The sequence below is a fragment of the Saimiri boliviensis genome, chromosome 10 (assembly GCF_048565385.1).
Source record: "Saimiri boliviensis isolate mSaiBol1 chromosome 10, mSaiBol1.pri, whole genome shotgun sequence".
Taxonomy (NCBI): domain Eukaryota; kingdom Metazoa; phylum Chordata; class Mammalia; order Primates; family Cebidae; genus Saimiri; species Saimiri boliviensis.
This window is the reverse complement of record NC_133458.1, coordinates 107,863,271-107,890,824: the sequence shown is the minus strand read 5'-3', so window position 1 is coordinate 107,890,824 and position 27,554 is coordinate 107,863,271. Positions and strand designations below refer to the sequence as shown.

Here is a 27,554-nt window from a genome sequence, read left to right as displayed (position 1 = left end):
GACCGGTAGAGGGTAAAAGATGTGTTAGGTAATAACTGACTAATGTTTATAACACAGTACTCACAGATTAAAAACTGCTCTCTTCACGGTGCCTCAAATCCTAAATCTTATTTCAAGAGTAAAAAAAAAGAAAACGTTTCCCAAGAAAGACAGGTAATGCTTAAGAAGAATTTTTAAATGGAAATATAAGATAATACACGAATTGATGACTCAGACCAGCAGTTCTCAACCTTTTTGGCAGCAGGGACCGATTTTGTGAAAGACTATTTTTCCACAGACCAGGGAGTAGGGGATGGTTTCGAGATGACTCAAGCACATTACATTTATTGTGTACTTTACTTCTATTATTATTACATTTTAATAAATGATGAAATAATTACATAACTCACCATAATGTAGAATCAGTGAAAGCTCTGAGCATGTTTTCCTGCAACTAGAAGGTCCTATCTGGGGTTGACAGGGGACAGTGATGGATCATCAGGCATTAGATTCTCATAAAGAGTACACAATCTAGATCCCTCACATGTACCGTTCACAATGGGGTTCACACTCCTATAAGAATCTAATGCTGCCCTTGATCTGATCTGACACGAGGAGGCAGATGTCAGGCAGTAATGCAAGTGATGGGGATGGGGACTGTAAAACCAGATGAAGCTTCATGCTTGCCTGCCACTCACCCCATGCTGTATGGCCTGGTTCTTAACAGGCCACAGATTAGTACCAGTCTGTGGCCAAGGAGTTGGGGATGCCTGACTTAAACTATATTTCAGGAGGCTTACTGAGTACAGATTAAGAAACAATCCCCTTGTCAATTTCACTAGGCAAAAATAATGGATATTGATCTCTGTATGCAATACTTCTACCTTTAGTAGAAAAACTTTATAACCATTATACTGTAAATAATTATATATTCCAAACATTTTAAAATACTACTTTTAAAAAGTGTTTATGGTGAGTAAATTATAATTAGGCATAGGAAGATACTGTCATAAATTTATTGAACATGATCAATACGGTAAGTATAATGTAAAAACAAGTAATTTAAATTGCTTCTAGAAGATATAGCAAAATTTTCACCCTAAGCATAGATATAGGATGCTAGGTATAGAGCAAAACAATATGAAAATAGATTATAAAGATTATAGCTCAAATTTGCTTGTTGTTTATGATGGACTATGGTCACTTGGACAGTATTCTATCTGAATAATAGTTATAAATTAGTTACCAATAGCATAAAGCCAAACAAATAGAAAAACCATTTTCTTCATATAAGCAATTAGAAAAGGCTAAATTTGAAAGCATTTTATAAAGATAAATTCTATTAATATATTTTATTAGTGGGTAAAGTTTTATTTTTATTGTTGAAATCCTTAACTGTGGGGATTCAATGTATTTTATAAATAGCTAGGATGCTTACTTACACATGGAGCATGTTCATACAACTTTTTTTTTCTTTTTACCAGCCTCACATAACATACCTTAGCTAGTCTTCTGGAAGATTCACAGTTATGGTCTGTACATGGCTTGGGTCCTTTTCCAGCATCTAGAGATGAAACTGAGGAAACATATTTTATCATGAGTCTAATGTATTCTGTCACTATATTTAAATTGGCTTTTGGAAAATAAAATGATACTCTAATATTTTTCTTCCATTAAAACAGTAAGCAATTCTCCTGGTGCTAAAGGATTCTTTTTAGCAAAAAACCTAAGCCAAAAATTTGCTTTCTATAAATCAAGAAAACCTTATGTATTCAGTGAACTTAAGAATTAATCAACTTACTTGAGAATGTTTAGCTGCTGATTTTGTAAAATCTGAACAATAGATTTATTTCAATTTTAATAACATAAATAGGTATATGTATGTATACATTTATGTTCATTCATTCAATACTGTATTTAACTCTATATAATATACTGTGTGTCATTTAATTCAATTCTTAATCCCTAGCTGCAAAATGATAGAGGTAGGATAAACTATGATCACAATACTGGAAAGGGAATGAGGTTGGACTACAGTAGCAGCCATGGTAACTAAAATGATGAATATTTATATTTGCGTATATATTAATTTATTTAATAAATAATTGCCAAGAGCCCACTATGTGTCAGAAATTACTCAAAGTGCTTGGGGATACGTAAGTGAACAAAATCAACAAAATCCCATTGAATTTAGCAATGTAGAAATGAGTATTGTCTCTGCAAGATCATCTGAGAAATGTTCTTATTATACTGCAAGACTTAAAAAATGCATAGAAAGAAATCTGACTTGTAGCCTGAGTTTTATAGGAGGTCAACTAATAAACATAGGTAGAATGTAAAATAAAATAACATCTGAGACTTCTACTCTCTCATTTGTAAAACAAGGATCTGAATAATGTGATTTTTGTCAACCTTTCCAGTTATGAGGAAATTAGTTTAAAAACAAATACTTCACCCTAACAACCAAAATCTCTACAATTTATTTACTACCAATCTTGACAATTTTGTTTTTCCCACAACTCTGTTTTTAGGCTATCCATTTTCTATTCATTCCAAATATGCTCTATGGTGTCTGTGTATATGACTTTCAGTTGTTCATTTTCCATTGAATTCTTTCAAAACATCAATAATTTTTCACAGGACTCCTTAATTATTCATCTCCTTAAAACATCATCACTTTCTTAGAACCCATAAAACACTTGGTAACTCTTCTACAGTATTTATATAAGTTGTACTATTATTATATGAATATTTTCTTTTTACTATAATATAATCTTGAAGAGGGATCCTTACTCTTCATTACCAACATTTACCTAGTATGTTACATAAAATATGTCTGATGGACAACTGTTGATATGAAGAGCATAAAATTTATCATAAAAGTATGAATATATGCAGAGTATATTCTCAGAATACCAGATAATCTTTGTTTCATTGTTTCAACATACTACTTTCATACCTTCCCAAACCCATATATGATATAAAACTTCATTCTTGCCATCTGCATGATATTATAAGGTACTATAAAATATTACAGACAACACAATCCATCCTGTGATTTTATAAAATTCGATCAGTTAATTTGAGACAGAGCTCCAGTTAAGGTCACAGACTTGGGGGAGAAAAAGTTTTATTTATATTCTTTTTTACCTTTGGTCCTTTTAAAATGAGGCCAAAGAAAAGTGAAATCTCTAAATTTATGAATCAGAAATATACGTAGAGTTATGAAAAGCACTAGCAAAATGTAGCCAGGTCTTTTAAATATTATTCACCTAATAATTCGCCAGCTTTTGAAAAAAATGTCCATAAAGTAATTCAAAAGGTGGCAGATCAGAGTCTACCAATGCATCATAACATGATTATGAGATTGAATTATCATGATGATGTAAAATTTTCTTATTTTTGAACCCTTATAAAAATTTAGGGCAATTTAAAAAATTAATTAAGGTTGCTATTCATAAAACTAATAACTGTCAGAAACCACAACATAGAATCAAAAGATATATGAAGTCTTTTCTTATCTATCTTTTCAGAATCAATATACATAAAAGATTGCTAAAGTACAAATATCTAAGAGACTCTTTCAGTCCAAACGCAGTATCAATTGTGTTACCAGCCAACAGGCTATCCATCCCCACTATATCACGCAAACCAGATGACACTCATGTTCTCTGCATCAGCTATCTTCTCCTGAGTTTCTAGCATATCCCCTCTTTATTTAGGCTAGCTGACTAACCTCATCCTGTATAAAATCACCTAGCTTTTTGTAAGATAAGTTTTCTATGAGATTAAAAATTAAAGAAGATAGGAATGATGCCAGCAAAAATAGCAGAGAAGAAAACTCCTGGCCACCTCTTCCTATAGAAACATTGAAAACGATGAACAAAACTAGTCAGAATGAACTTTTATCGGAACTCCAGAAAATGATCAAATGTTTACAACAACCAAGAGAATGCTAAGTCAACAAAAGACAACTTCAACATAGCATTTAAGAAAATCTCTGTCAAGTCAGTATCTGACTACAAAGGTTGAAGAGAATTCAAAGGTTAAAAATGAACAAAAGTTGAAGTAAATGGAAGACTGACTCTAGAGAACACGACAAAAGATGTTGAAAATTATGAAACAACTACAATCCACACAAGCAGCAACCATACCCACTGAAGAGGAAGAAGTATCTGATTTCAAAAATATCCATTAAAATAGCTTAAAATGTAAAGTTTTCAAAAAAAAAAAAAATAGGTTTGTAAAGAAACAAGAAGGCATGGTCCATTCACAGAGAACAAAAAATAACAGAAACTGTCCCTGAGGAAACACAGACATTGGACTTGCTAGACAAAAACTCTAAATCAGCTATCTTAAATATGCTCAAAGAGCTAAAGAAAATCATGAACAAAGAACCAAATGATACCTTCACAAATAGAGAATATCAATAAAGCAAAATAAGTTACAGGACAAAATCTAATAAAAATTAAATTGTAACAACTGTAATGAGGACTTCGTAAAGATTTTCAACAACAGATTTGAGTAAACAAAAGAAAGAATCAGTGAACTTGACGATAGTTTACTGAAATCATACAGTCAGAGAAGAAGAAAAAAAATTAAGGGAAGAGAATCTAAGATATCTGGTAACAACATCAAGTGGACCACCATAGACATGGTGGGTACTGTAGAAAGAAAGAAATGTGAGAAAGTGGCAAAAAGAGGATTTGAAGAAATAATGGCCAAAAGTTCCCAAATTTGATAAAACACATGAATCTACATATACAAGATAAATAAAATCTACATAGGGTAAATACAAGGAATCCCACACTGAGACAAATTATAATGAAACTTACAAAAATCAAAGACAGGAGCTTCTGGGTTGCTGAACATGTAGAGGTACTGGGCCGTGGCATGCCCTAAGAGGGCACGTAAGCTCCAGGCCTCTTGAAACATGTTTTGCCCTGTGCATCTCTTCGTTCTGGTTGTATATCTGGTATGTTCTTTAATATCATTTATAATAAATGGGCAACCATTTTTTTAAAAATCAAAGACAAAGAGAGAAACTTAAAAGCAGCAAGAAAGAAATAATTTGCCACATACTAAGTGTCCCCAATAAGATGAACATCTGATTTCTCATGAAAAACCACAGAAGATAGAAGGCAGTGGGATGATATAAGGAACTGAAATAAAAACACTTCAGTCAAGAATCCTGTATCTAGCAAAATAAGCTTTCAAAACTGAAGGAGAATCTAAGATCTTCCAAAAATGAACAGCTGATGAAGAATAAATAGTAACTTGATACTAGACACAAAAAAGAATACTGGCAAAAGTAACCACATAGGAGTACATATGGGTAAATATAAAAGGTAACTGTAGGTGAATATAAAAGTTAGTATTTTTTCATTCATCTTTTTTATATTATAATAACGACAAATGAATAAAACAATAATTACAAACCTATGTTAGTGGATACACAATATATAGTAATGTAATTAAGAACAAGAATATAGAGAAGGAGTAACCTTCATAGAAGCAGAGTTTGGGAATACTATTATAACTAAACTGGAATTAATTCAAACTAGTTTGTTACGAGTTTGAAATTCTAATTGTAGTTCTCAAGGTAATCATCAAGAAAATTAATAAAATAAGAAGGAAATTTCAATGGTACTCTATAAACACAAAAGGTAGTAACAGGGATAATGGAACAAAAAAGACATGAAACAACTTCTGGTTTCTATTTGGCATCTAAGAAACTTGTCAGTTGTCATGCCTGTATCAACAACAACAAAAATATCTGCAACTTTTCTTAGAACCATCAGAAAATTGAGGTCACTGAGAAAACTATAGCTTCCAAAAATGGAAGACAGGTGTATATGGAGAATCACAACTTATCAGGAGCGGAAGCCTGCTACTGGAGCCTTTAACAGCATAACTTAAATTATAACTGAGGGACCTAAGAAGTTCAGTGTGGGCAAGTTCCACAGTTAAAACTCCAGTGGGGCCGCTTCTTAGGTGGTGGGGTAGGGCTTCCAAACTTTCATAAGTTTTATGTTCAGGAAACCTAACAGGTTCTCAGGGTTAAGACTGGAGAAAAATCTGGTGTTTCTGGCAAAGGAAAGGAGAAAAGTAACCACTAAGAAGTAAACCAAAGCAAAGTACAACAAGAGCATCTGAAGAACAACGTATTTTGAATGAAACCCTGCCTCAAGAGAAGTAGTTTAATAAAGTTTCATTTTTACCAGAGCCTCAATGACCTGGGGGAAGGGAAATACCAAATTCAAACTCCCTCTAGCCTACTCAGTGTAAACTGAAAAAGAGAAGCATTTGTGAAGGTCTCAGACAAAAAATATAGGCTCTCTAAAAAAACTGAGAGCAAATCACAGACTTACAGGATGCTTAACCTCATATATGCATATATTACCAACATATTTACAGAGTTACTTATAATGCCATGGTATTATAGTGGAAAGCATTTCAAGTCGTATTCAAGAAAAAGTGTTTATATCACCCAAAGACCATAGGAAAGACAAAAACAAGAAGATTAAAAAAAAAAATGTAGCTTCTGAAACCTAGTACAATGAACAGTAAACAAAGCCCAAATCCTAGCCAGAACAGAAATATCAAACACTAAAAGAACTATTTAATTTCTTACTACCTGGTACATCATGTTCAGTTTTCCACACACATACACAAAAATTGGAAAACATACTGAAAGTCAAATAAACACAGTTTTAAGAAACACAGCAACCATCAAAACAAAACTCAGATATGGCAGAGATTTGGTAATTATGGTACAGAAATTTAAAATAACTATGAATAATATGCTAAGAGAGTTCTAAAGGAAAAAATGGGATAATATGCAAGAAGAGAATGGATAATGTAATGAGAGAGATGGAAACTCTAAGAATCACAAGGAAATGTTAAATATCAAAACCACTTGAACCAAAATGAAGAATGCCTTTGACGAGCCCATCCGGGGGTTGGACACGGCTGTAGAAGGAATCAAACAGGTTGAAGCTTGAAAATACATCAGTAGAAATTTCTCTAAAAAAGAAAAAGAATTTTAAAAAACAAGAAAATAATATCCAAGAACTGTGGAATCCAATAACATAAGCTGTATAATATACAAAATGGTAATGCCAGAAGGAGAAGAAAGGAACAGAAGAAATATTTGAAGCAAAAATTGCTGAGAATTTTCCAAGATTAATGACAGACACCAAAGTAAAGATCAAGGAAACTCAAGAGAACCTCAAGCAAGAAAAATGCAAAACACACACACACACACACACACACACACACACACACACACACACCCTATTCAAACTACAGAAAATCAAAAATGGAGAAAATATATTGCAAGACACTAGAATGGACTCATTACCAAAGAGGCGTATGGATTAGAATTACATAAGACTACCCTTCAAAAACCATGTATGCAGAAAAGTGAAGTGAAATATTCAAAGTATTGAGGAAAAATCTACCATCCTAGAATTCAGCATCCATTGATGTCATCCTCTAAAAACTGAAAGAAAAGACTTTCTCGTATTAACAGCAATCAGGAAAATCTGTTACCAGTAGCCCTGACTTGCAAGAAATGTTAAAGGATGTTCTTCAGAGATAAGGAAAATATACATTTAAAACACATGTAAACAAAGGAATGCATTAGAGAAGGAATAGATAAAAGTTTTAAAAATACATTACTTTATTCTTGATTTATCTAATGGATAATAGCTAGATAAAAATAATAAAAGCAACAATATATTCAGTATTAAAGCTCATGGAAAAGTTAAATAACAGCAGTTTTACAAGGGGAAAGAGGGATGAATCTGAGAATACTATGTTATAAGGCAATTACACTACTCTTCAAATGGCATAGTGGTATTTAAAAGGGACTTCAATTAGTATTAATGTATATTATAAATTATAGAACAACCACTAAAAAAGTAATAAAAAAGTATAATTGATAAGCTAAGAGAAGAGAAATGGAATCACATAAAATACCTGATTAAAACAAGAGAAAGGGCTAGGTGCAGTGTTTCATGCCTGCAATCCCAGCACTTTGGGAGCTTGAGGTAGGAGATTGCTGGAGGGCATGAGTTCAAGACCAGCCTGGGCAAAACAGCAAGACCCCATCTGTTAAAAAAGAAAAAAACAAAAAACAAAAAACTTTTTTTTTTTTTTTTTATGCCAGGCATGGTGGTGTGCTAGCTTACTTGAGCCCAGGACTTCAAGGTTACAGTGAGCTCTAAACTGTCACTGCACTCCAGCCTGTGCAACAGAACAAGATCCTGTCTCTAGACATACATACATACATACATAGATATAAGAAAAGGGAGAAAAAATAAAAATGAAAGGGCAACAAATACAAAACAGTAACAAATGTGGTAGATGTTACTCCAACCATATTAATAATCACTTTTATGTATCAATGGTATAAATACACCAACTAAAAGACAGAGACCATCAGAGCGCATTTTTAAAAATATCCAATCGTACGGGTTTTTTTTTTTAATTATTATACTTTAAGTTCTGGGGTACATGTACAGAATGTGCAGGTTTGTTACATAGGTACACATGTGCCATGGTGGTTTGCTGCAACCGTCAACCCATCATCTACATCTACATCAGGTATTTCCCCTAATGCTACCCCTCCCCCAGCAACCTACCCCCAACAGGGTAGGTTCGGTATGACGTTCCCCTTCCTGTGTCCATGCGTTCTCATTGTTCAACACCCACTTATGAGTGAGAACATGCTGTGTTTGGTTTTTAGTTCTTGTGTCAGTTTGCTGAGAATGATTGTTTCCAGCTTCATCTATGTCCCTACAAAGGACATAAACTCATCCTTTTTTATGGCTGTATAGTATTCCGTGGTGTATATGTGCCACATTTTCTTATCCAGTCTATCACTGATGGGTATTTGGACTGGTTCCAAGTCTTTGCTATTGTGAACAGTGCCGCAATAAATACATGTGTGCAACAATAAATATATGTGTGTTGTACTTTATAGTACAACAATTTATAATCCTTTGGGTTAGTTATCCCAGTAATCACATTGCTGGGTCAAATGGTATTTCTACTTCTAGATCCTTGAGGAATCGCCACACTGTCTTCCACAATGGTTGAACTAATTTACACTCCCACCAACAGTGTAAAAACTTTCCTATTTCTCCACATCCTCTCCAGCATCTGCTGTTTCCTGACTTTTTAATGATCACCATTCTAACTGGCATAAGACGGTCTCTCATTGTGGTTTTGATTTGCATTTCTCTAATGACCAGTGATGATGAGCTTTTTTCATATGTTTGTTGGCTGCATAAATGTCTTCTTTTGAGAAGTGTCTGCTCATATCCTTTGCCCACTTTTTCATTTTTTTGTAAATTTGCTTAAGTTCTTTGTCAGACAGATAGATTGCAAAATTTTTCTCCCATTCTGTAGGCTGCCTGTTCACTCTAATAATAATTTCTTCTGCTGTGCAAAAGCTCTTTAGTTTAATTAGACCCCATTTGTCTGTTTTGGCTTTTGTTGCCATTGCTTTTGGTATTTCAGTCATGAATTCTTTGCCCATGCCTATGTCCTGAATGGGTTTTCCTAGGTTTTCTTCTGGGGTTTTTATTGTTTTAGGTCTTACATTTTAGCCTTTAATCCATCTTGGGTTAATTTCTGTATAAGGTATAAGGAAGGGATCCAGTTTCAGCTTTCTGCCTATGGCTAGCTAGTTTTCCCAACACCATTTATTAAATAGGGAATCCTTTCCCCATTGCTTGTTTTTGTCAGGTTTGTCAAATATCAGATGGTTGTAGATGTGTGGTGTTATTTCTGAGGCCCCTATTCTGTTCCATTGGTCTATGTATCTGTTTTGGTACCAGCACCATGCTGTTTTGGTTACTGTAGCCTTGTGGTATAGCTTTAAGTCAAGTAGCATGATGCCTCCAGCTTTGTTCTTTTTGCTTAGGATTGACTTGGCTATAAGGGCTCTTTTTTGGTTCCATATGAAATTCAAAGTAGTTCTTTTCCAATTCTGTTAAGAAAATAAATGGTAGCTTGATATGGATAGCATTAAATCTATAAATTACTTTGGGCAGTATGGCCATTTTCATGATATTGATTCTTTCTATCCATGAGCATGGGAAGTTTTTCCATCTCTTTGTGTCCTCTCTTATTTCCTTGAGCAGTGGTATGTAGCTCTCCTTGAAGAGGTCCTTCACATCTCTTGTTAGTTGTATTCGTAGGCATTTTATTCTCTTTGTAGCAATTGTGAATGGGAGTTCACTCATTATTTTTACTCTCGATTGTCTGTTATTGGGTGTATAGGAATGCTTGTGATTTCTGTACATTGATTTTGTATCCTGAGACTTTGCTGAAGTAGCTTATCGGCTTAAGGAGATTTGGGACTGAGATGAAGGGGTTTTCTAAATATACGATCATGTCATCTGCAATCATCTGCAAACAGAGACAATTTGACTCCCTCTTTTCCTAATTAAATACGCTTTATTTCTTTCTCTTGCCTGATTGCCATGGCCAGAACTTCCAATACTAAGTTGAATAGGAGTGATGAGAGCGGGCTTCCTTGCTTGTGCCAGTTTTCAAAGGAATGCTTCCAGTCTTTGCCCATTCAGTATGATATTGGCTGTGGGTTTGTCAAAAATAGCTCTCATTATTTTGAGATAAGTTCCATCAATACCTAGTTTACTGAGGGTTTTTAGCATGAGAGGCTGTTGAATTTTGTGAAAGGCCTTTCCTTTAACTATTGAGATAATCGCGGTTTTTGTCATTGGTTCTATTTATGCAAAGGATTTTATATTTATTGATTTGCATATGTTGAACAAGCCTTACATCCCAGAGATGAAGCTGACTTGACTGTGGTGGATATATTTTTGATGTGCTGCTGGATTTGGTTTGCCAGTATTTTACTGAGAATTTTTGCATCGATGTTCATCAGGTAAACTGGCCTAAATTTTTCTTTATCTGTTGTGTCTCTGCCAGATTTTGGTATCAGGATGATGCTGGTCTCATAAAATGAGTTAGGGAGGATTCCTTCTTTTTCTATTGTTTGGAAGGTTTTCAAAAGGAATGGTACCAGTTTCTCTTTGTACCTCTGGTAGAAGTCAGCTGTGAATACATCTGGTCCTAGATTTTTTTTGGTTGGTAGGCTATTAATTACTCAAATCCAGATACTATGCTTCTCCTATAGTCTTCACAATCTGTAGATCAGGAGATTTCCTCTGGTGTCTACACCACTAGGGCCCAGGGTTTCAAGTACAAAACTGGGCAGCTATTTGGACAGAAAAAAGCTAGCCACAGGAGCTTTTTTCCATATCCCAGTGGCACCTGGAACACCAGCAAAAAAGAACCATTCACTTTCCTAGAAAGGGGGCTGAAGCCAGGGAGCCAAGTAGTCTGGCTTGGCAGGTCCCACCCACAGGGACACCAGCAAGCTAAGATCACTGGTTTGAAATTCTCACGGCTAGCACAACCTGGGATGCTCAAGCTTGGTGGGGTAGGGGTGGGATGGGGGGAAGGGGGAAGGGTGTCAGCCATGCTGAGACTTGAATAGGCAGTTTTACCCTCACAGTGTAAACAAAGCCTCAGTGGAGTTTAAACTGGGTGGAGCACACTACTTCTCCTCTCTAGGCAGGGTATCTCTGAAAAAAAAGGCAGCAACCCCACTCAGGGACCTATCGATACAACACCATCTCCCTGGGACAGAGCACCTGGGGGGAGTGGCATTTGTGGGCTCAGCTTCAGCAGACTTAAACGTCTTTGCCTGACAGCTCTGAAGAGAGCAGTGGACCTCCCAGCACAGCATTCAAACTCTGATAAGGGACAGGCTGCCTCCTGAGGTGAACCCTTGACCCTCATGTATCCAGACTGGAAAACACCTCCCAGTGGGGGCCGACAGACACCTCACACAGGAGAGCTCTGGCTGGTATCTGGCAGGTGCCCTGCTGAGAAGAAGCTTCCAGAGGAAGAATCAGGCAGCAATCTTTGCCATTCTGCAGCCACTGCTGGAGATACCCAGAAAAACAGGGCCTGGAGTGGACGTACAGCAAACTCCAGCAGATCTCCATCAGAGGGGTCTGACTGTTAGAAGAAAAACTAACAAACAGATAGTAATAGTATTAACATCAACAAAAAAGGCATCCTCTCAGAGACCCCACCTGAAGGTCATCAACTCCAAAGACCAAAGGTAGATAAATCCACAAAGATGGGAAGAAGTCAGCACAAAAAGGCTGAAAATTTCAAAAACCAGAATACCTCTTCCCCTCCAAAGGATCACAACTCCTCACCAGCAAGGGAACAAAACTGGACAGAGAATGAGTTTGATGAATTGACAGAAGTAGGCTTTAGAAGGTGGGTAATAACAAACTCCTCTGAGCTAAAGGAGCAACAATATGTCGTTTAAAGAAATCCTCTTTAAATTTAAAAACATGAAAAGATTAAAAGTAAGGATATGAAGAAAACTATACTATGCTAATTTTATCAGAAAAAAAGCTGGAGTAGCACTATTAATTTCAGACAAAACAGATATAGCAAACAATATTATCAGGAATAGATAGGGGCATTATTTAATGATAATAGTGTCAATTCTCTAAACAGATAAAAATCACTAATGAGTATTTGTGTAATAACACAGAGTAAAATATGTGAGACAAAAATGACAGAACTGTAAGGAGAAATAAAAAAATAAGAGTATTATAGATGGAGACTTTAATACCCTATATCAGTAACTAGCAAATCCAGAAAGCAGAAAATCAGGACACAGTTGACCTGAAGGGCATCATCAATCCATCAATCAACTGTATCCAACAGACATGCAAAGAAGATTTCATCCAAAGAGAGCAGAATACATTTTCTTCCCAAGATCACATAAAATATTCACAAGACAAACCACAGTTTGGGCCATAAAAAAAACCACCTCAACATATTTAAAAGAATAAAAATCACACAATGTATGCTCTCAGACCACAACAGAATTCATCTTGAAATCATTTAACAGAAACATAGTTGCCAAACCCCAAAATACTCAGACATTAAACAACATACTAATATACAATACAATGATCAGAAAAGAAGTCTCAAGAGAAATTCTAAAGTATTTTGAACTAAATGAAAGTTAAACAACTTATCAAAAATTGTGGTGTGCAGTAAAAGCAGTGCTTAGAGAGAAATTTATAGCATTGAATACATACATAAAAAAGAAGAAAGAATTAAATTCAATAGTGGAAGCTTCCATTTGGGAAACTAAAAAATGAAAATTCAATGCAAATAAAGCAGAAGATAAGAAATATAGTCATGTGTCACTTAATGACAGAGACACCTTCTGAGCAATGTGGTGTTAGGAAATTTTGTTATTGTGCAAACATCATAGTTTGTACTTAAAGAAACCCTAAATGGTATAGCCTACCACACATCTAGGCTCTATGGTATAGGCTACTGCTACTAGGCTAACCTGTACAGTATGCTACTGAATACTGAAGGCAACTGTATAGCTTTGCCCCGAAAAAAGCTGAATATATAAGACTCTATTGTTAATATGGACCCTGTGAGACATTAAACCCAACCTCTCCTTTCCCTTTTGGAAGACAGAGTGCCTTCAGTCCACAACACAGACTGTATCTTTCCAGACTGCAAGTTGATGTCACCAATAAATCTCTTCTTTCTACTATTTAGCCATCGTTGTGGTCGTTTGAACTAGACTTCTATGACCACAAAAGAAAGGCATCAGAAAGCCATAAGAGAAGGAAATCTAGAATGTACATAAATATGTGGAAATTGAACAACATACTCCTAAATAACCAACAGGTCAAAAAAAATTACAAGGGAAGTTAGAAAATACTTGCAGATGAATGAAAATAAAAATACAACATACCAAAAAGTATGAGTTGTAGTTAAAACAGTACTCAGAAGGAAATATTAGTATAAACACCTATACTTAACAAGAAGAAAGACTTCAAATCAATTACTTAATGCCACAGCTTAAGAAAATAGAAAAAGAATGAATTAAACCCAGAGGTAGCAAAAAAAAGGAAATAATAAAGAGGACAAAAGATATGAACTAAATAGAGAATAGAAAAAGCAAAAAGAAAATTTTTAAAAATTGGCTTTTGGAAGGAACACAATAAAATTGACAAGCATTCATATAGACAGAGAAAGCAAAGTAGAGACATTACTACCTATCTTTCAGAAATAAAAAGGGTAACAAGAGAATACTATAAACAACGTAGGCCAATAAATTAAGTAACCTAAATGAGATAAACAAATAGCTAGAAACACACAAACTACCAAAACTGACTCAAGAAGAAACAGAGAATATGAATATGTCTATAACTAAGTAAGGAGTTTGAATCAGGAATCAAAAATCTTCCAACAAAGAAAAACCCAGAACCCAAAAGTCTCAGTGATGTATTCCATCAGTCAAAGAAGAATTAAATAAAATTCATCTCACTTTCTTCCAAAAGAGTAGAAGAGGAGGTAATCCTTCCTAACTCATATCATGAAGCTAGCATTACTCTGACACCAACGCCAGAAAATGATATGATTACAGGCCAATAGCCATTATGAATGCAAAAATTCTTAATAAAAACATAACAAATCAATTCCAGTAGTATAGTAAAGAATATACCATGACCAAGTAGGGCATGTTCCAGGAAAGCAAAGGTTGTTCAATATGCAACAATCAAAAGAGAGTATACTGCATTAATAGAAGGCAGGGTGAAAAGAAAAAACACATAATAATCTTATATAAAAGTAGTATTTAACAAAACACAAGATCCTTTAATTATAAACCCACAGCAAATATCATATTTAACAGGGAAAGACTGAAAGCTTTCCTCCTAAGATCAAGTGCAAGACAAAGATGCCAATGTTGCCCCTTCTATTAAACATTGTGCTGGAAGTTAAAGCAAGAACAATTTTGCAAGAAAAATGTGGAAAATTTATCCAGGGTGGAAAGGGCTAAGTAAAATATTGCTATCCACAGACAACATGATCTTCTACATAAAAACTATTAAATATTTCCCCAAAACAAAACAAAGCCAAAAAACACTAAGAGCTAATAAAGGGATTCAACCAAGGGTGCAGAACCCATTTTTAAAAATCCAGTGTATTTCTATATACCTGCCATGAACAACGTATAAAGGAAACTAAGAAAATTCCACTTACAATAGCATCAGAAATAATAAAATACTTCAAAAGACATTTGCCAAGAGTTACAGGACTATACTTACACATTAGAAACTGAAAAATGCTGCTGAAAGAAATTAAACAAGTTCTAAATAAATGCAAAGCTATCCTGTGCTCCCAGATTAAAAGACTTCATATTGTTAAGGTGGCAATAATATGCAAAGCTATGTTACGATTCAATGCAATCCCTATCAAAACTCCAATGGTGATTTTCATCACAAATGGGGAAGGAGACGCTAAAAATCATACGGAATTACAATCAATCTCAAATTACCAAAACAATGTTAAAAAGGAAGAACAAAACTTAGGGAACTCTCACTTCTCAATTTCAAAAGTGCCACAAAGCTACAGTAATCAAAATGGTATACTGACGTAAGAACAAAAAAACAGAACAATGCAATAGACTTGAGAATCGAGATAAGCCCATATATTTATGGTTAACTGACCTTCAACAAGGGTGCCAAGACAATTCAATGTGGAAAAGAATCGTCTCTTCAACAAATGCTCTTGGGCAACTGGATAGCCACATGCAAAATATGAAGTATAAGACTGAACCCATACCTTATACTATATACACAATTAGCTCAAAAAGAATCTTAGATCTAAATGTAACAGCTAAAACTACAGAAGGGGTAAATCTTCATGACCTCAGATTTGGCAATATATTCTTATAAACATCACCCAATGTAAAAGGAACACAAGAAAAAAATAGGTAAACTGGACTTCATCAAAATTAAAATCAATTGGGCATCAAAGGACATTATTAAGAAACTGAGAAAACAATCTATAAAATGGAAGAAATACTTGCATATCACATATTAATAAGAATCCAGTATTAGGAATATATAAAGAACTTTTACAAAACCACCAAAAAGACACACAACCTACTTTTAAATTGAGCAAAGGACTTGAATAAACACTTCTCCAAGGAAGACACACAAATGACCAAAAAGCATGAAAAGATGTTCAACAACATTTGCCTTTGGGGAAATGCAAATCAAGCCCACAATGCTTCATTTCTATTGGATATCATTTCTTTTACGAATTTCAGTACACTTTCAGGTTCTCTTTTTCTTTCTTTCATTCTCTTTCTTTTTCTCTTTCCTTCTCTCTCTTTCTCTCTCTCTCTCTCTCTCCCCCCCCTTCCTCCCTCCCTCTCTCTATTTTTTGTCTCACTCTGTCACTCAGGCTGGAGTACAGTAGCACGATCTCAGCTCACTGCAACCACCACCTCCTGGGTTCAAGTGATTCTGCCGCCTCAGCCTCCTAAAGTAGCTAGGACTACAGGCCCACACCACCATTCCTGGCTATTTTTTACATTTTTATTAGAGGCAAGTTTCACCATGCTGGCCAGGCTGGTCTCAAACTCCTAACCTCAAGTGATCCACCTGCCTCAGCCTCCCAAAGTGCTGAACCCAAAGTGAGTCACACTTTCAGGTTTTCTAAGGACTGAGCTACCTATTAAACAGACCCGGGAACAAAGACCCCATAAATCCTATGAATGCTAATAAGAAGTCCTTGAAGAAGAGGCCGGGCGCGGTGGCTCAAGCCTGTAATCCCAGCACTTTGGGAGGCCGAGGCGGGTGGATCACAAGGTCAAGAGATCGAGACCATCCCAGTCAACATGGTGAAACCCCGTCTCTACTAAAAATACAAAAAATTAGCTGGGCATGGTGGCACGTGCCTGTAATCCCAGCTACTCAGGAGGCTGAGGCAGGAGAATTGCCTGAACCCAGGAGGCGGAGGTTGCGGTGAGCCAAGATCGCGCCATTGCACTCCAGCCTGGGTAACAAGAGCGAGACTCCATCTCAAAAAAAAAAAAAAAAAGAAGTCCTTGAAGAAGAAAGAAAGATTCTATTTCTGGTAATTAGTCTCAGAGGCTGGAGAAAAACTTTCAATGTATTTCTGGAGAAGAGAAGCGAGAAGGAGGGGGACGCCAGAGAAGGGAAGTAGAGTAGCCAGCAGAGGGGAGGGAAGGTGAGGGCAGAGGAGAAGGAAAGAGGGGAGAAGAGAAGAGAGAAGAGAAGTAAGGGAGATAAAAGACAGAAAATGGGGATGGACTTCTCTTTTTCTTTTCCCTTAAAGCTTCATGCCTCTCAATTGTGTTTCTAAAACTTCAATCTAAACAAACAAACAAACAAAAAAAAAAAAACCTAAAAAAAGGAAGAAGAAACTAGCAAGCAGTAACATTTCCTTTGGGATGAAAATGGGAGTGGTGCCTTACTGTCACTGGGACCTCTTAAAAACACATGGATGAGAGGAATATTCCTAAGTGCTCCTTCATAAACAAACCATTATAAATATAAAGTCCAATGCTTTGTTTTCCAGAAAATACTGGGCCTCTACTCCACATTATCAAGAAAAGCACACTAAGCTGAATGGTTCTTCTTGTCTATATTAACCCATCTTACAATCAGATGATTTTATAAATTAAATCATTGTAAATATTATGATACTCCTATAGTAAGTTCCACTCTATAGTAAATTATTATAACAGTGTAAGTTATTGAGAGAGCAAACTTTTCATTAGTACACAAAACAGCAGAATTCTATCTGAGGGGTGATAAGCACTAAGTCAAAGTAGAGAACAAAATATATTCAGATGTAAAGTGTTTATATTGTAAAAATGCTGTGAGTAATTGACAACATTTTTAAACTATTAGTTATGTGTTCTCAAGTTGCTTTTCTAAAGAACTGTATGGACTTACCTGAAAATGTAAAGAACAGTTCATTTTGCAAACCAGCTTTTTGCATTTTAACATGATGGCATTCAGACTTGAGTAAGGAAATTTCACATGAAAGGTCAAGAACCAGTTTGCTTAAAATCTGAAGAAGTTTCTTCTCAAAAGAAATATTATAAATACTATTGCATGGAGGTGCATGATATCGAGCTGTGAACTGATAATAATAATGAGGCTCACGATAAGCTGTAAAAAAATAAGAGAAAGACACAAAAATGGTTATTTAAATAACTGAAACATATTATAACTAAGAAATATCATTATTTGGTATAAATTCTTGGTACAAGTTTTTATATACAGTTATATTTATTTTTAGTTCACCAACACTTATCTTGCAGTTACTAAGTATCAAGTATCATGATAGACACTTTACAAATAGTGACTCATTTAAATCTCTCAACATCATTAAGATTTTCTATCTGTCATAAAGAAATTGAGGGAAGCAGGGATTTGTCACATGGCCAATGCCTATGCTATCAAAACTAAGATTCTAATTTACGGAGCCTTGTTCCAGAACCTGTGCTCTTAACCTCAACACTACGCTGCTCAAACTTAGATGTAACACTTCTCTAAGTTCAAACATTTATCTTGGAAGCAATTAAAGTCATATAATCATGAACAATATTCAAAAATATGTGCTTCTAATAAATCCACAGTTTTATTGAGTTGAGTACAACATCTAGAACTGAGAATATATATATATGTTTTTGCCTATCCCAAACTCTCACTGAAATGACACAAGAAAAATAAAAATGAAAATAAATTCACTACAATACCAAAAGTCAGAAAAGTTCATCTTCTAAAACAGGAAGTTCTGTTGCTACTTCTTTCAAGCAAGGGAGACCTCCCTGCCTATTCCTCAATTATGCTCAGGAAAAGCTTCATACTTAGCTACTATCCATCTTTGTATTTGGAGTAGAGACTAGACAGCTTCTAATTGCTGAGGAAACTTCTATAGGTTTCATTTCTGAACAGGAATTCTAACATGCTTTTTGTGCTGATTCATCCATCATTGTAGGTATGCACTTATCATGTATATATACATATATCATGATTTATAATATGAAACGTATATAATATATACAAATATCACATAGAATAACTGAACCTATGGGGTCAGAGCTGGAAACTGGAGTGAGTCACAGTATGACTGGGGACAGAAAAAGAAAACCTTTTCTTTCCAGAAAACTTACCCGTATCAAGGTATTACCTGAAATAGAACTAAGTCTCAATTTAAGCCCAAATATCCCCCAAACTCTCTGAAACACTATTTCAAAAGTATATTCTTCTGAGTCTCCAGCAGAAGTACCCACAAACCAGCAACAATTCAGGATCAGCTTATGTGCATAAAAGAGTTAACACTGCAGGGTGTATGTACATAAAAGAGTTAACACTGCAGGGTGTATGTACATAAAAGAGTTAACACTGCAGGGTGTATGTGCATAAAAGAGTTAACACTGCAGGGTGGAGGCTGCTTGCAGGATTAGCCCTTGCTGGTAAACACTTCCCTAGACAGATAGGAATTTTTTCCTTCACGGATAAAACTGTCTTCTTAGTCACCTGATGCACTGAATAACTTTTTGCCTTCTGGGAGTCTGGAATTTGTGTAGTTGGTAGGCAGAGTGCCTACAGAACTGGTCCCTAATAAACTCTTGATGTGTTACTACTTTATTCTATTGCTTTTTTTTTTTCCTCAAAAGCTCTCTGCAAATCCTAAAGTGTCTTCAATAAGATTCATGGAATAGACTTTAAGTATAATTAGTACAGTAAATATACTTAGTATACTAAGATCATACAATTAGACTGGGTAAGAATTTGAATAACCTAAATTTTAAAAACGACTCAAATTGCTAACCTAACATCAAGCAGAACAAGAATTAATTACATAGGACTGAACTGATGCAGGACTAAAATGATTTTTATGACTTCTTGTTGAAAACATTGCTGATTTTCTTTTGTTTTCCAGAGTAAAGAAAGCTTTTTTTAAAAAAAAAAAAAAAAAAAAAAGCTATTTATAGTTTGCAGAAATGGGGTAAAGTATATTTTTATAAGCAAAATCAAAACATTTACCAGAAAACTAAATATTCTGGGGACTTCAAGAAAAGAATTAACTCAAGCACTGCAGGTAACATCTGAGGGTGAGTCCATGGCTTGACTTCCTAATCTGGAGAGCATTGAAAAGTTATTTCCTTATGACAAGTTCCAGCAAAGCCAGATTTAAAAGAACCTATAATCAGGTCAATCATTATTCCTGCTACAGTTTGTTTACTTATTTATTCATTTATTTATTTGTTTTGAGATGGAGTTTTGCCCTGTCACCCAGGCTGGGGTACACTGAAGCGATCTTGGTTCACTGCAGCCTCTGCCTCCCAAGTTCAAATGATTCTCCTGCCTCAGCCTCCCAAGTAACTGGGATTACAGGCACACACCACCATGCCCAGCTAATTTTTGTATTTTAAGTCAAGATGGGGTTTCACCAGGTTGGACCGGCTGGTCTCAAACTTCTGACCTCAGGTGATCCACCTGCCTTGGCCTCCCAAAGTGCTGGGATTACAGATGTGAGACACTGCAACCGGCCTTGCTACAGTTTATCTAACTAATCAAGCCCACTATAATGAGGCTAAAACTTATTTTACAACAGAACTGGACTCGTTGTGATATGTGGTAGAAATGGGTGACCAGAGAGAGAAAAATTATGTTTCAAGAAAAAATTAAAAACTATACTGCACCTGTTATTAGATTCTAGCCCTATCCATTGTTTTTAAGGGTTTTTTAAAAAATTATCTAGACTGAGTCTTGAATTTTTAGTTTCTTCCAGTATCTGACTATGAGTCTCCACACTAAAGCTTCCCATTTTTCTCCCACTCACTCATTTCACTTGAAATCCCTACATATCAAAACTGATTTTCCTAAAGCCCTGAAAGTTAATGCTAGACAACCTGATATAAACTTTGGAGAAATCATCACAACAACTTATTTATGTACAGAAAGTTCAGTGGAATGCCTGATTCAAATGACAATCTGGGAACATCTATCAAACTGCCACTTCCTGCACATTCCAACTGAAAATGCTTTGAGCTGAAATCTAAAATATTCTCAGCTGACTGCCCTTCAAACTCAGAGACCAGTTTGCAGACTGTTCCAGGTATTAACTTTTGCTTTTCTGTTTTCCATAAAAAAATGCCTCCAACTAAATACCAGTGTGCTCATAACATATAAAGACTGAATTTTGATAAAAATTCAGCTATAACACTACTTTGTGACCTCAGACTCACCCGTTCAACTAAGCTGATTATTCTCAGGACTAAGAGACCCAATCAATAAGACAGGGAACCCAAATTTGTTTCTTTCTACTTTCTACTTGTTTCAATCTATTTCTCCTCACTTTGGCAATTTCTTTACCTTAGAACCGCTCACCTAAATCTCCCCAAAGCTACCAATGTGAATTTTAATATGTAAAATTTTCTAAAAGTAAAGCTTTAAAAGGGGGACTGAAAAAAAAAAACAACAACAAAATATTCCTCCCCCAAACATTGAGGATTATGAGGTTAAAGATACTGAAAATGGAGGGTAACATGCTGCCTTAGCATCTGTTTGCCCAATGACAGAACACCAGTCCTAATCTGTCCAGAGAAAGCGCCAGCAGGCACCAAAGGAATCTGGGAACAGATTTTACTATCCTTCCACATTTTCTAACCTTTTAGAAGACTGGAACTGCTCTCTCCTTTGTTTCGTCACTATACTGGATTTATGGCTCTTTGTTAAAATAATATGTAAGAGAGCCCCTAAGCCACTAACAGGAGATACTTTTGACTTGAGGCCTCACCAGCACGATGGGTACAGGACACACATAAATTTCTTCCACTTTCTCCCTTGTTAACCTGGCTTCTGTTTTCAGCAGTGTCTCAACTAAGAAGTTATGAGAGTTAAAAAAAAGAAACTATGTTTCTCCCCTTCAATTATCAGTACAGTTCAGTGCCACTGCCTTGCTTGCTACTAAGTAGATGCCAGTAATTTGCCCACCATAAGTGCAAATATCAACACAGTAGAAATAGCAAATAATGTCTCAGTACAATTACTAAATTAGTTTTCACCTTACTGATCCCTTGAAAGTCTCAGGGACTCCCAGAGTTTCACAAAACATGATTTGAGAAGCACTGATCTATATTCAAAGTACTGTTAAAAATTGACAAAAGCACAAAAACAGAAAAACAGGCAAAATATATAAACAGAGAATCTTGTATGGGACAATAAACATACATAAATAGATGCTCAAATATAATAGTATTAAGGAAAATGCAAATTACAAGTGATATAGCTTTTTACACCCACGTTACAGATACAACAGCAATAAAACCTAGTTTGTTGGTAAAAATACACAGAAGTATATGTATATTATTAAAATTTATAATAAAATTTAAAAATGTAAATTCTCAAAATGTTAAAGGAATAAATTAAGAATAGGAAATTATAACACAAAAATAGGTGGATATAATCAAAAACAAGTGGAGATTGTAAATATGTAAGATCTAACATATTGGAGAATGAAAATATAATCACTGAAATAGAGAGAAAAAAATCACTGAAGTAAAAAATAAATAAATTAAGTGAAATAGATAGGCTAAATGGCAGACATACATGCCTGAAGAAACATTTGGTAATTGCATGAGAGTACCTAAAATACTCTCATGACAATTAAAGATTTTGGTATATGAAAGACAAGCTAAAAGTCATGAATATAAGTTAAGAAATCCTAATAAATATACTGAATTAGTTTTCCAGAAATAAAAATAGTTAAGAGGATGAAATAAGTCAACAAAATCCAAAAGTTCAATATTACAACATGTAAACCACATTCTCTGACACACACAGAAATCAAAATAAAAATCAACAACAAACATTTAAAAAAATAAAATAGTACTAAATAACAAATGGGCTATAAAAGAAATCACAGATTTGACTAAATATTTAGAAATGATAATAAACATGTCAGTCATTGTGGGATGTAACGGTAACTATAGAAATAAAAAGTAAATTTATAGTCTTAACTATGTTTACCCAAAAAAGAAAAAGGAAATAAATGAGCTAACAGCACAACTCAAGAGTGTACAAATAAGTTAACACAAGAAAGAAGTTAGGGAAAGAGAACAGGGAAAATCCAAGAAGAAATGAATCCCGGAGGAACATAAAAAATAGTTATAATTGAGATAGAAGTAAAATCCATGATAAATAAGGAAAAAAATTAAATAATGTACTAAAGAACAGAAAAAAACTACATAAAATTTAATATATAAATAAAGAAAAAACAAGTAACTACATAAAACACTACAAATACCTTCATGTCAATGATTTTAGAGAGTTGGACTGAAACTATTTCCAGAAGAATATACATTATTATTCATAATATGAATTACTATAATGTGTATAAGAAGAAATAAACTGAATAAAGTAAAGACTACTACTAAAAACATAACTGTGGGAGACAGACTTCTGACAAGGCAGCTGGAGGAGCTCTGCAAACTCCAGCAAAGCTGCTGTAAATTCTTTTTTAGAAACGACCATTAAACAGTATTTGGAAACTGTCCTAAGGGCATAGAAAAAATAAAGAAACATTTATTCTAATAACTCTATCGAATGTCAGCAAGAACAGTGTAATAGTCTGTTCTTGAACTGATATAAAGAACTACCTGAAACTGGGTAATTTATTAAGGAAAGAGGTTTAACAAACTCAAAGCTCTGTAGGCTGTACAGGAAGCGTGGCTGGGAAGCCTCAGGAAAGTTACAATCATTATTATCATTATTTCTTGCAACCATACGTTACATCTACATTTATCCCAAAACAAAAAGTTTAATCTGAAAAAACAGGCCTAAGGTTTAACTTGCCTTATAAGGAACATTCACAGTCTACTTTTTTAAGCTACTGTACCTTAAATGATTGAAAACTTATTAATTGCTGAATATATAATAACCTTTGCTTTGTATTTCACTAAAAATGCTTTAAGAGCCAACAATTCAAGTATGACAATGGAGCAGAACAGTTTTTAATGCTCAAGCACCTCTGTTCTTGTGCAAAACTTGTATCCTTAATTTTCTCTGTGAAATCGTTATATTATTACCTTAGCTTTTTTTTTTTTTGGCAGCGGCGGCAGAGTGGGGGGAACAAACAAAGAGTGCTTGTTAAGTCTGTCAGCAGAACCTTGTCTTGTGAATTTCTGTTAATATATTATACAAGTCATTTCCCCAGAAAGCTCATATTGGAAATTTCCGCTCTGTAATATCTTTAGAACGGACAGTCTGTTAGTTTTGTTTTTTATTTCACACTAAAGTGTCATTTAGTGGTTTTGTGAACTGGTCAGAAATTCACAGTTTTAAGTGTCTTGGGGAAATTTATATTAGACATTGTCCTTTGTCTACCAAATAAAAGATGTTAACTTACTCCTGTTTAAAAAAAATAGGCCTAGAAAATATAGAAAACAATTTTTCTTTTCCTTTCTTTCTTTCTTTCCTTTTTTTTTTTTAATTTAAGGTGGAGTCTCACTCTGTCACCCAGGCTGGAATACAGTGGCGTGATCTGCAGGTGGAACCCGCAGCTTCGAGCACCCAGGTTCAAGTGATTCTTGTGCTTCAGCCTCAGCCTCCTAAGTAGCTGGGATTACAGGTGTGTACCACCAACCCTATTTTTTATTTTTATTTTTATTTTTTGGTTTTTTAGTAGAGGTGGGTTTGGCCATGTTACCCAGGCTGATCTTGAACTCCTGGCCTGAAGTGATCCACCTGCCTCGGCCTCCCAAAGTGCTGGGCAATTTTTATTTTCTAGATAGAAAAAAAATCTCTTAGAAAACAAAACAAAACAAAATAAAAACAAAAAAGGTCAGAGAATTAAAAGTGATAGCTCTCATTACAAAAAAAAAAAATGGAAACTTCTGTTAGTATAAACATTTTAAGTGAGAGAAGACAGAAATTATTTAAAGTATTGATAAGAAAGGATTAGTATCCTGAAGAGTAAAATATCTAAAAATCAGTAAGAAAAAGACAAACTATCCAAAAGGAACATGACAATGGAATTGAAAAGGCAATCTACTGAATAATAAAAATATGAAAGCAAGTTCTGACTTACTAATAATTAAGGAAGTGTATATTAAAGCAATGACTCACCATCCATTTTTATACCTATTGTCTTGCCAAATTCAAACCTGATAATAATTCTTGATTTTTATTTTTGTAATTTTCTAACATTTGTAAAGGTTTTATATACACATAGAAAATTATAAGTTGATTTTACTTCTTACAATCCAGGTAATAGTGAATACCTTGCTCAACACAGTGAAAAACATGAGTCAAAAAGAAAATACCACTTGTAGGTTATATAAAATTTTGAAATTTGGAATTATCCTTTACTTACAATATAATAGGTTAATAAGCTAAAAACAAAATGCAGAATACAATGCATTTGACATAAAATTACTATCTACATAGCTACATATCTCTCGGTAGCTATTCAGACACACACATATACAGAGCCCACACAAATAACAAGATTGGAATAACCTACCAAAGACTAAAAAATACATATTAAAACTATAAAATACCATTAATTTATTATATTGGCAACACTTCAAAATACAGCCTTAAAGGGGTTTTAGAAACTGAGGTTCTCATCTATTTATAGCAGGGTTGCAAATTCCTATACTTTTTACAAGTCAACGGGCAGAAGCAATCGTAATAGCACCATGAATTCCCTATAGATTTTCCTTTGCCGAATTCATCTTTCTGAAAGACTACCAACTTATCTTACAAAATACAGGAATGTTGGTATGGTGTGAAGGTATGCTGCATGCGTGTATATACACAGACCAATGATGGATGGATGCATGGATGGATGGACAGATATTTAAATGTTCCATACAGCACCATCTGAAGTAGGGAAAAAGTGAAAGAAACTAATAATTAACTGAAGAATGCTCAAATAAAATCTGAAACACCACGTAGCTATTAGAAAGATTAAGGGAAATAGGTATAATGAAATAGAATCAATTGCATTTGTTGTAAGCATAAAAAGAGTAGGTTTCCAAAGTCAGTTTATTAATCAGGTTTTCATCCTGGCAGCATTCATATAACAGTGGTATACATAGTAGGATATCATAAAGCATAAGAATACTAACTCTAGGACCAGAATTCTTAAATTTAAATCTGAGTCCTCCCCTCCCCTACTTACTAACTATGGTCTTGGGCAAGTCACTTAACCACTCTCAGTTTCCCTACATTTACAAGACCAAAATAGCAGTGCCTACATCACAGTTTGTTGTGAAGTACAATTAATATAAATAAATCAGAGCAATGCTTACACTAAGGAAGCATTACATATATATGGATTTTGCTGTTGTTGTAATAATTACATGTAAAAACACACACAGCCTGGTATTTCTTAAGTGCTCAGTAACTATCTATCATTATCATTATTATAAACCAGCACTCATTTTAGGCACTTTTATGTTTGTTAGCATATGTCAATATGTACTACTGAGTGATTTTGAAGTATATTTATTATAAGTTAAGTACATGATGTAACAAGATGCAGATAACTACTATGTAACAAAAATGAAACATGACTGACTACAAGGTTTAAACAAATTATTTGCCTAACAAAGTTAACTATGTACCAACACATTATGTCTCTCTTTGGCTATATTTGAAAGTATTTTTTGGTTAACCAAAAAATTATCAGGAAATCACTAATAATTCTGCCAGTTGTTTGGCACTCATGCTGTCAAAGTTACGGTATATAAGTTACCTAACTGGCACTGTAACAAACTACCACAAACCTAATGTCCTAACCAACACAAATGTATTACCTTATGGCTCTGGGGATCAGAAATCCAAAATGAGTCTGACTAAGCTAAAATCAAGCTGTATTCCTTCTGAAAGCTTTAGGGGGACCCCAGTTCTTTGCCATTTCCAGCTGCAGTGGCTGCCTACATTATTTGGCATGTGGCTCCTTCTTTGATCTTCTGAGAAAATCACTTGAACTTCTCCTTCTGTCACCACACCTTTTTCTGCCTTTGACCCTCTTGCCTTCCTCTTACAAGAACCCCTGTGATTACACTTGACCCACCCAGATAATTCAGGATGATCTCCCTCTCTCAAGAGCCTTAATTTAGTCTATCCGCTAAATCCCTTTTGCCACGTAGAGCAACACACTTAGATTTCTGGATATGACTAGATATGGACATGTTTAGGAGCCATTATTCTGTCTGCCACACATGGGTCCTACCAGTGAGATGGAACCTGCAAGCAACTTGAGTTCAGGCTGTTCTCCTGGCTACTCCATATTGACAGGGCAGGAGCACCATCATCTCTGAGAAACACAGTCACTTTTAAGTTCCAGCTCCCGTTCTAGCCTCATGCATTTCAAGGAAATCACTTCTCTTCTAATTACAAGCAGCCAGAAAGAGCAGACAGTAAAACACAGATAAGACAGCTGGGGCAGACGGGGAGGTACAGGAAAAGGCTCTTGTGCAAACAACCAAACTTCACCCTTATACAATGGGCCCCAGTAAAATAATGGGTCTTAATAAGTACATTCCTTTCCCTTCAGGCACTAACATAGGGAAGCTAAAAGCAGACTTGGGGAATATTCCTGCAGCTGCAAAAAGATGTTTGGGAACAGAC

The 27,554-nt window shown here is 35.0% G+C and overlaps 1 protein-coding gene across 4 annotated transcripts in view; it reads right to left on the bottom strand.

The window, feature by feature from the left end:
* ZPBP (zona pellucida binding protein) overlaps positions 1–27,554 on the bottom strand; it is a 139,628-nt gene that overhangs the window by 79,959 nt on the left and 32,115 nt on the right. For all 4 annotated transcript variants that reach the window (XM_074379704.1, XM_010341388.3, XM_074379702.1 and 1 more), the window contains 2 exons: positions 17,853–18,071; positions 1,479–1,555 (listed from right to left, as the gene is read on the bottom strand). In XM_074379704.1, the coding sequence (XP_074235805.1) occupies positions 1,479–1,555; positions 17,853–18,071 (296 nt within the window). The remainder of the gene's footprint in view (positions 1–1,478; positions 1,556–17,852; positions 18,072–27,554) is intronic.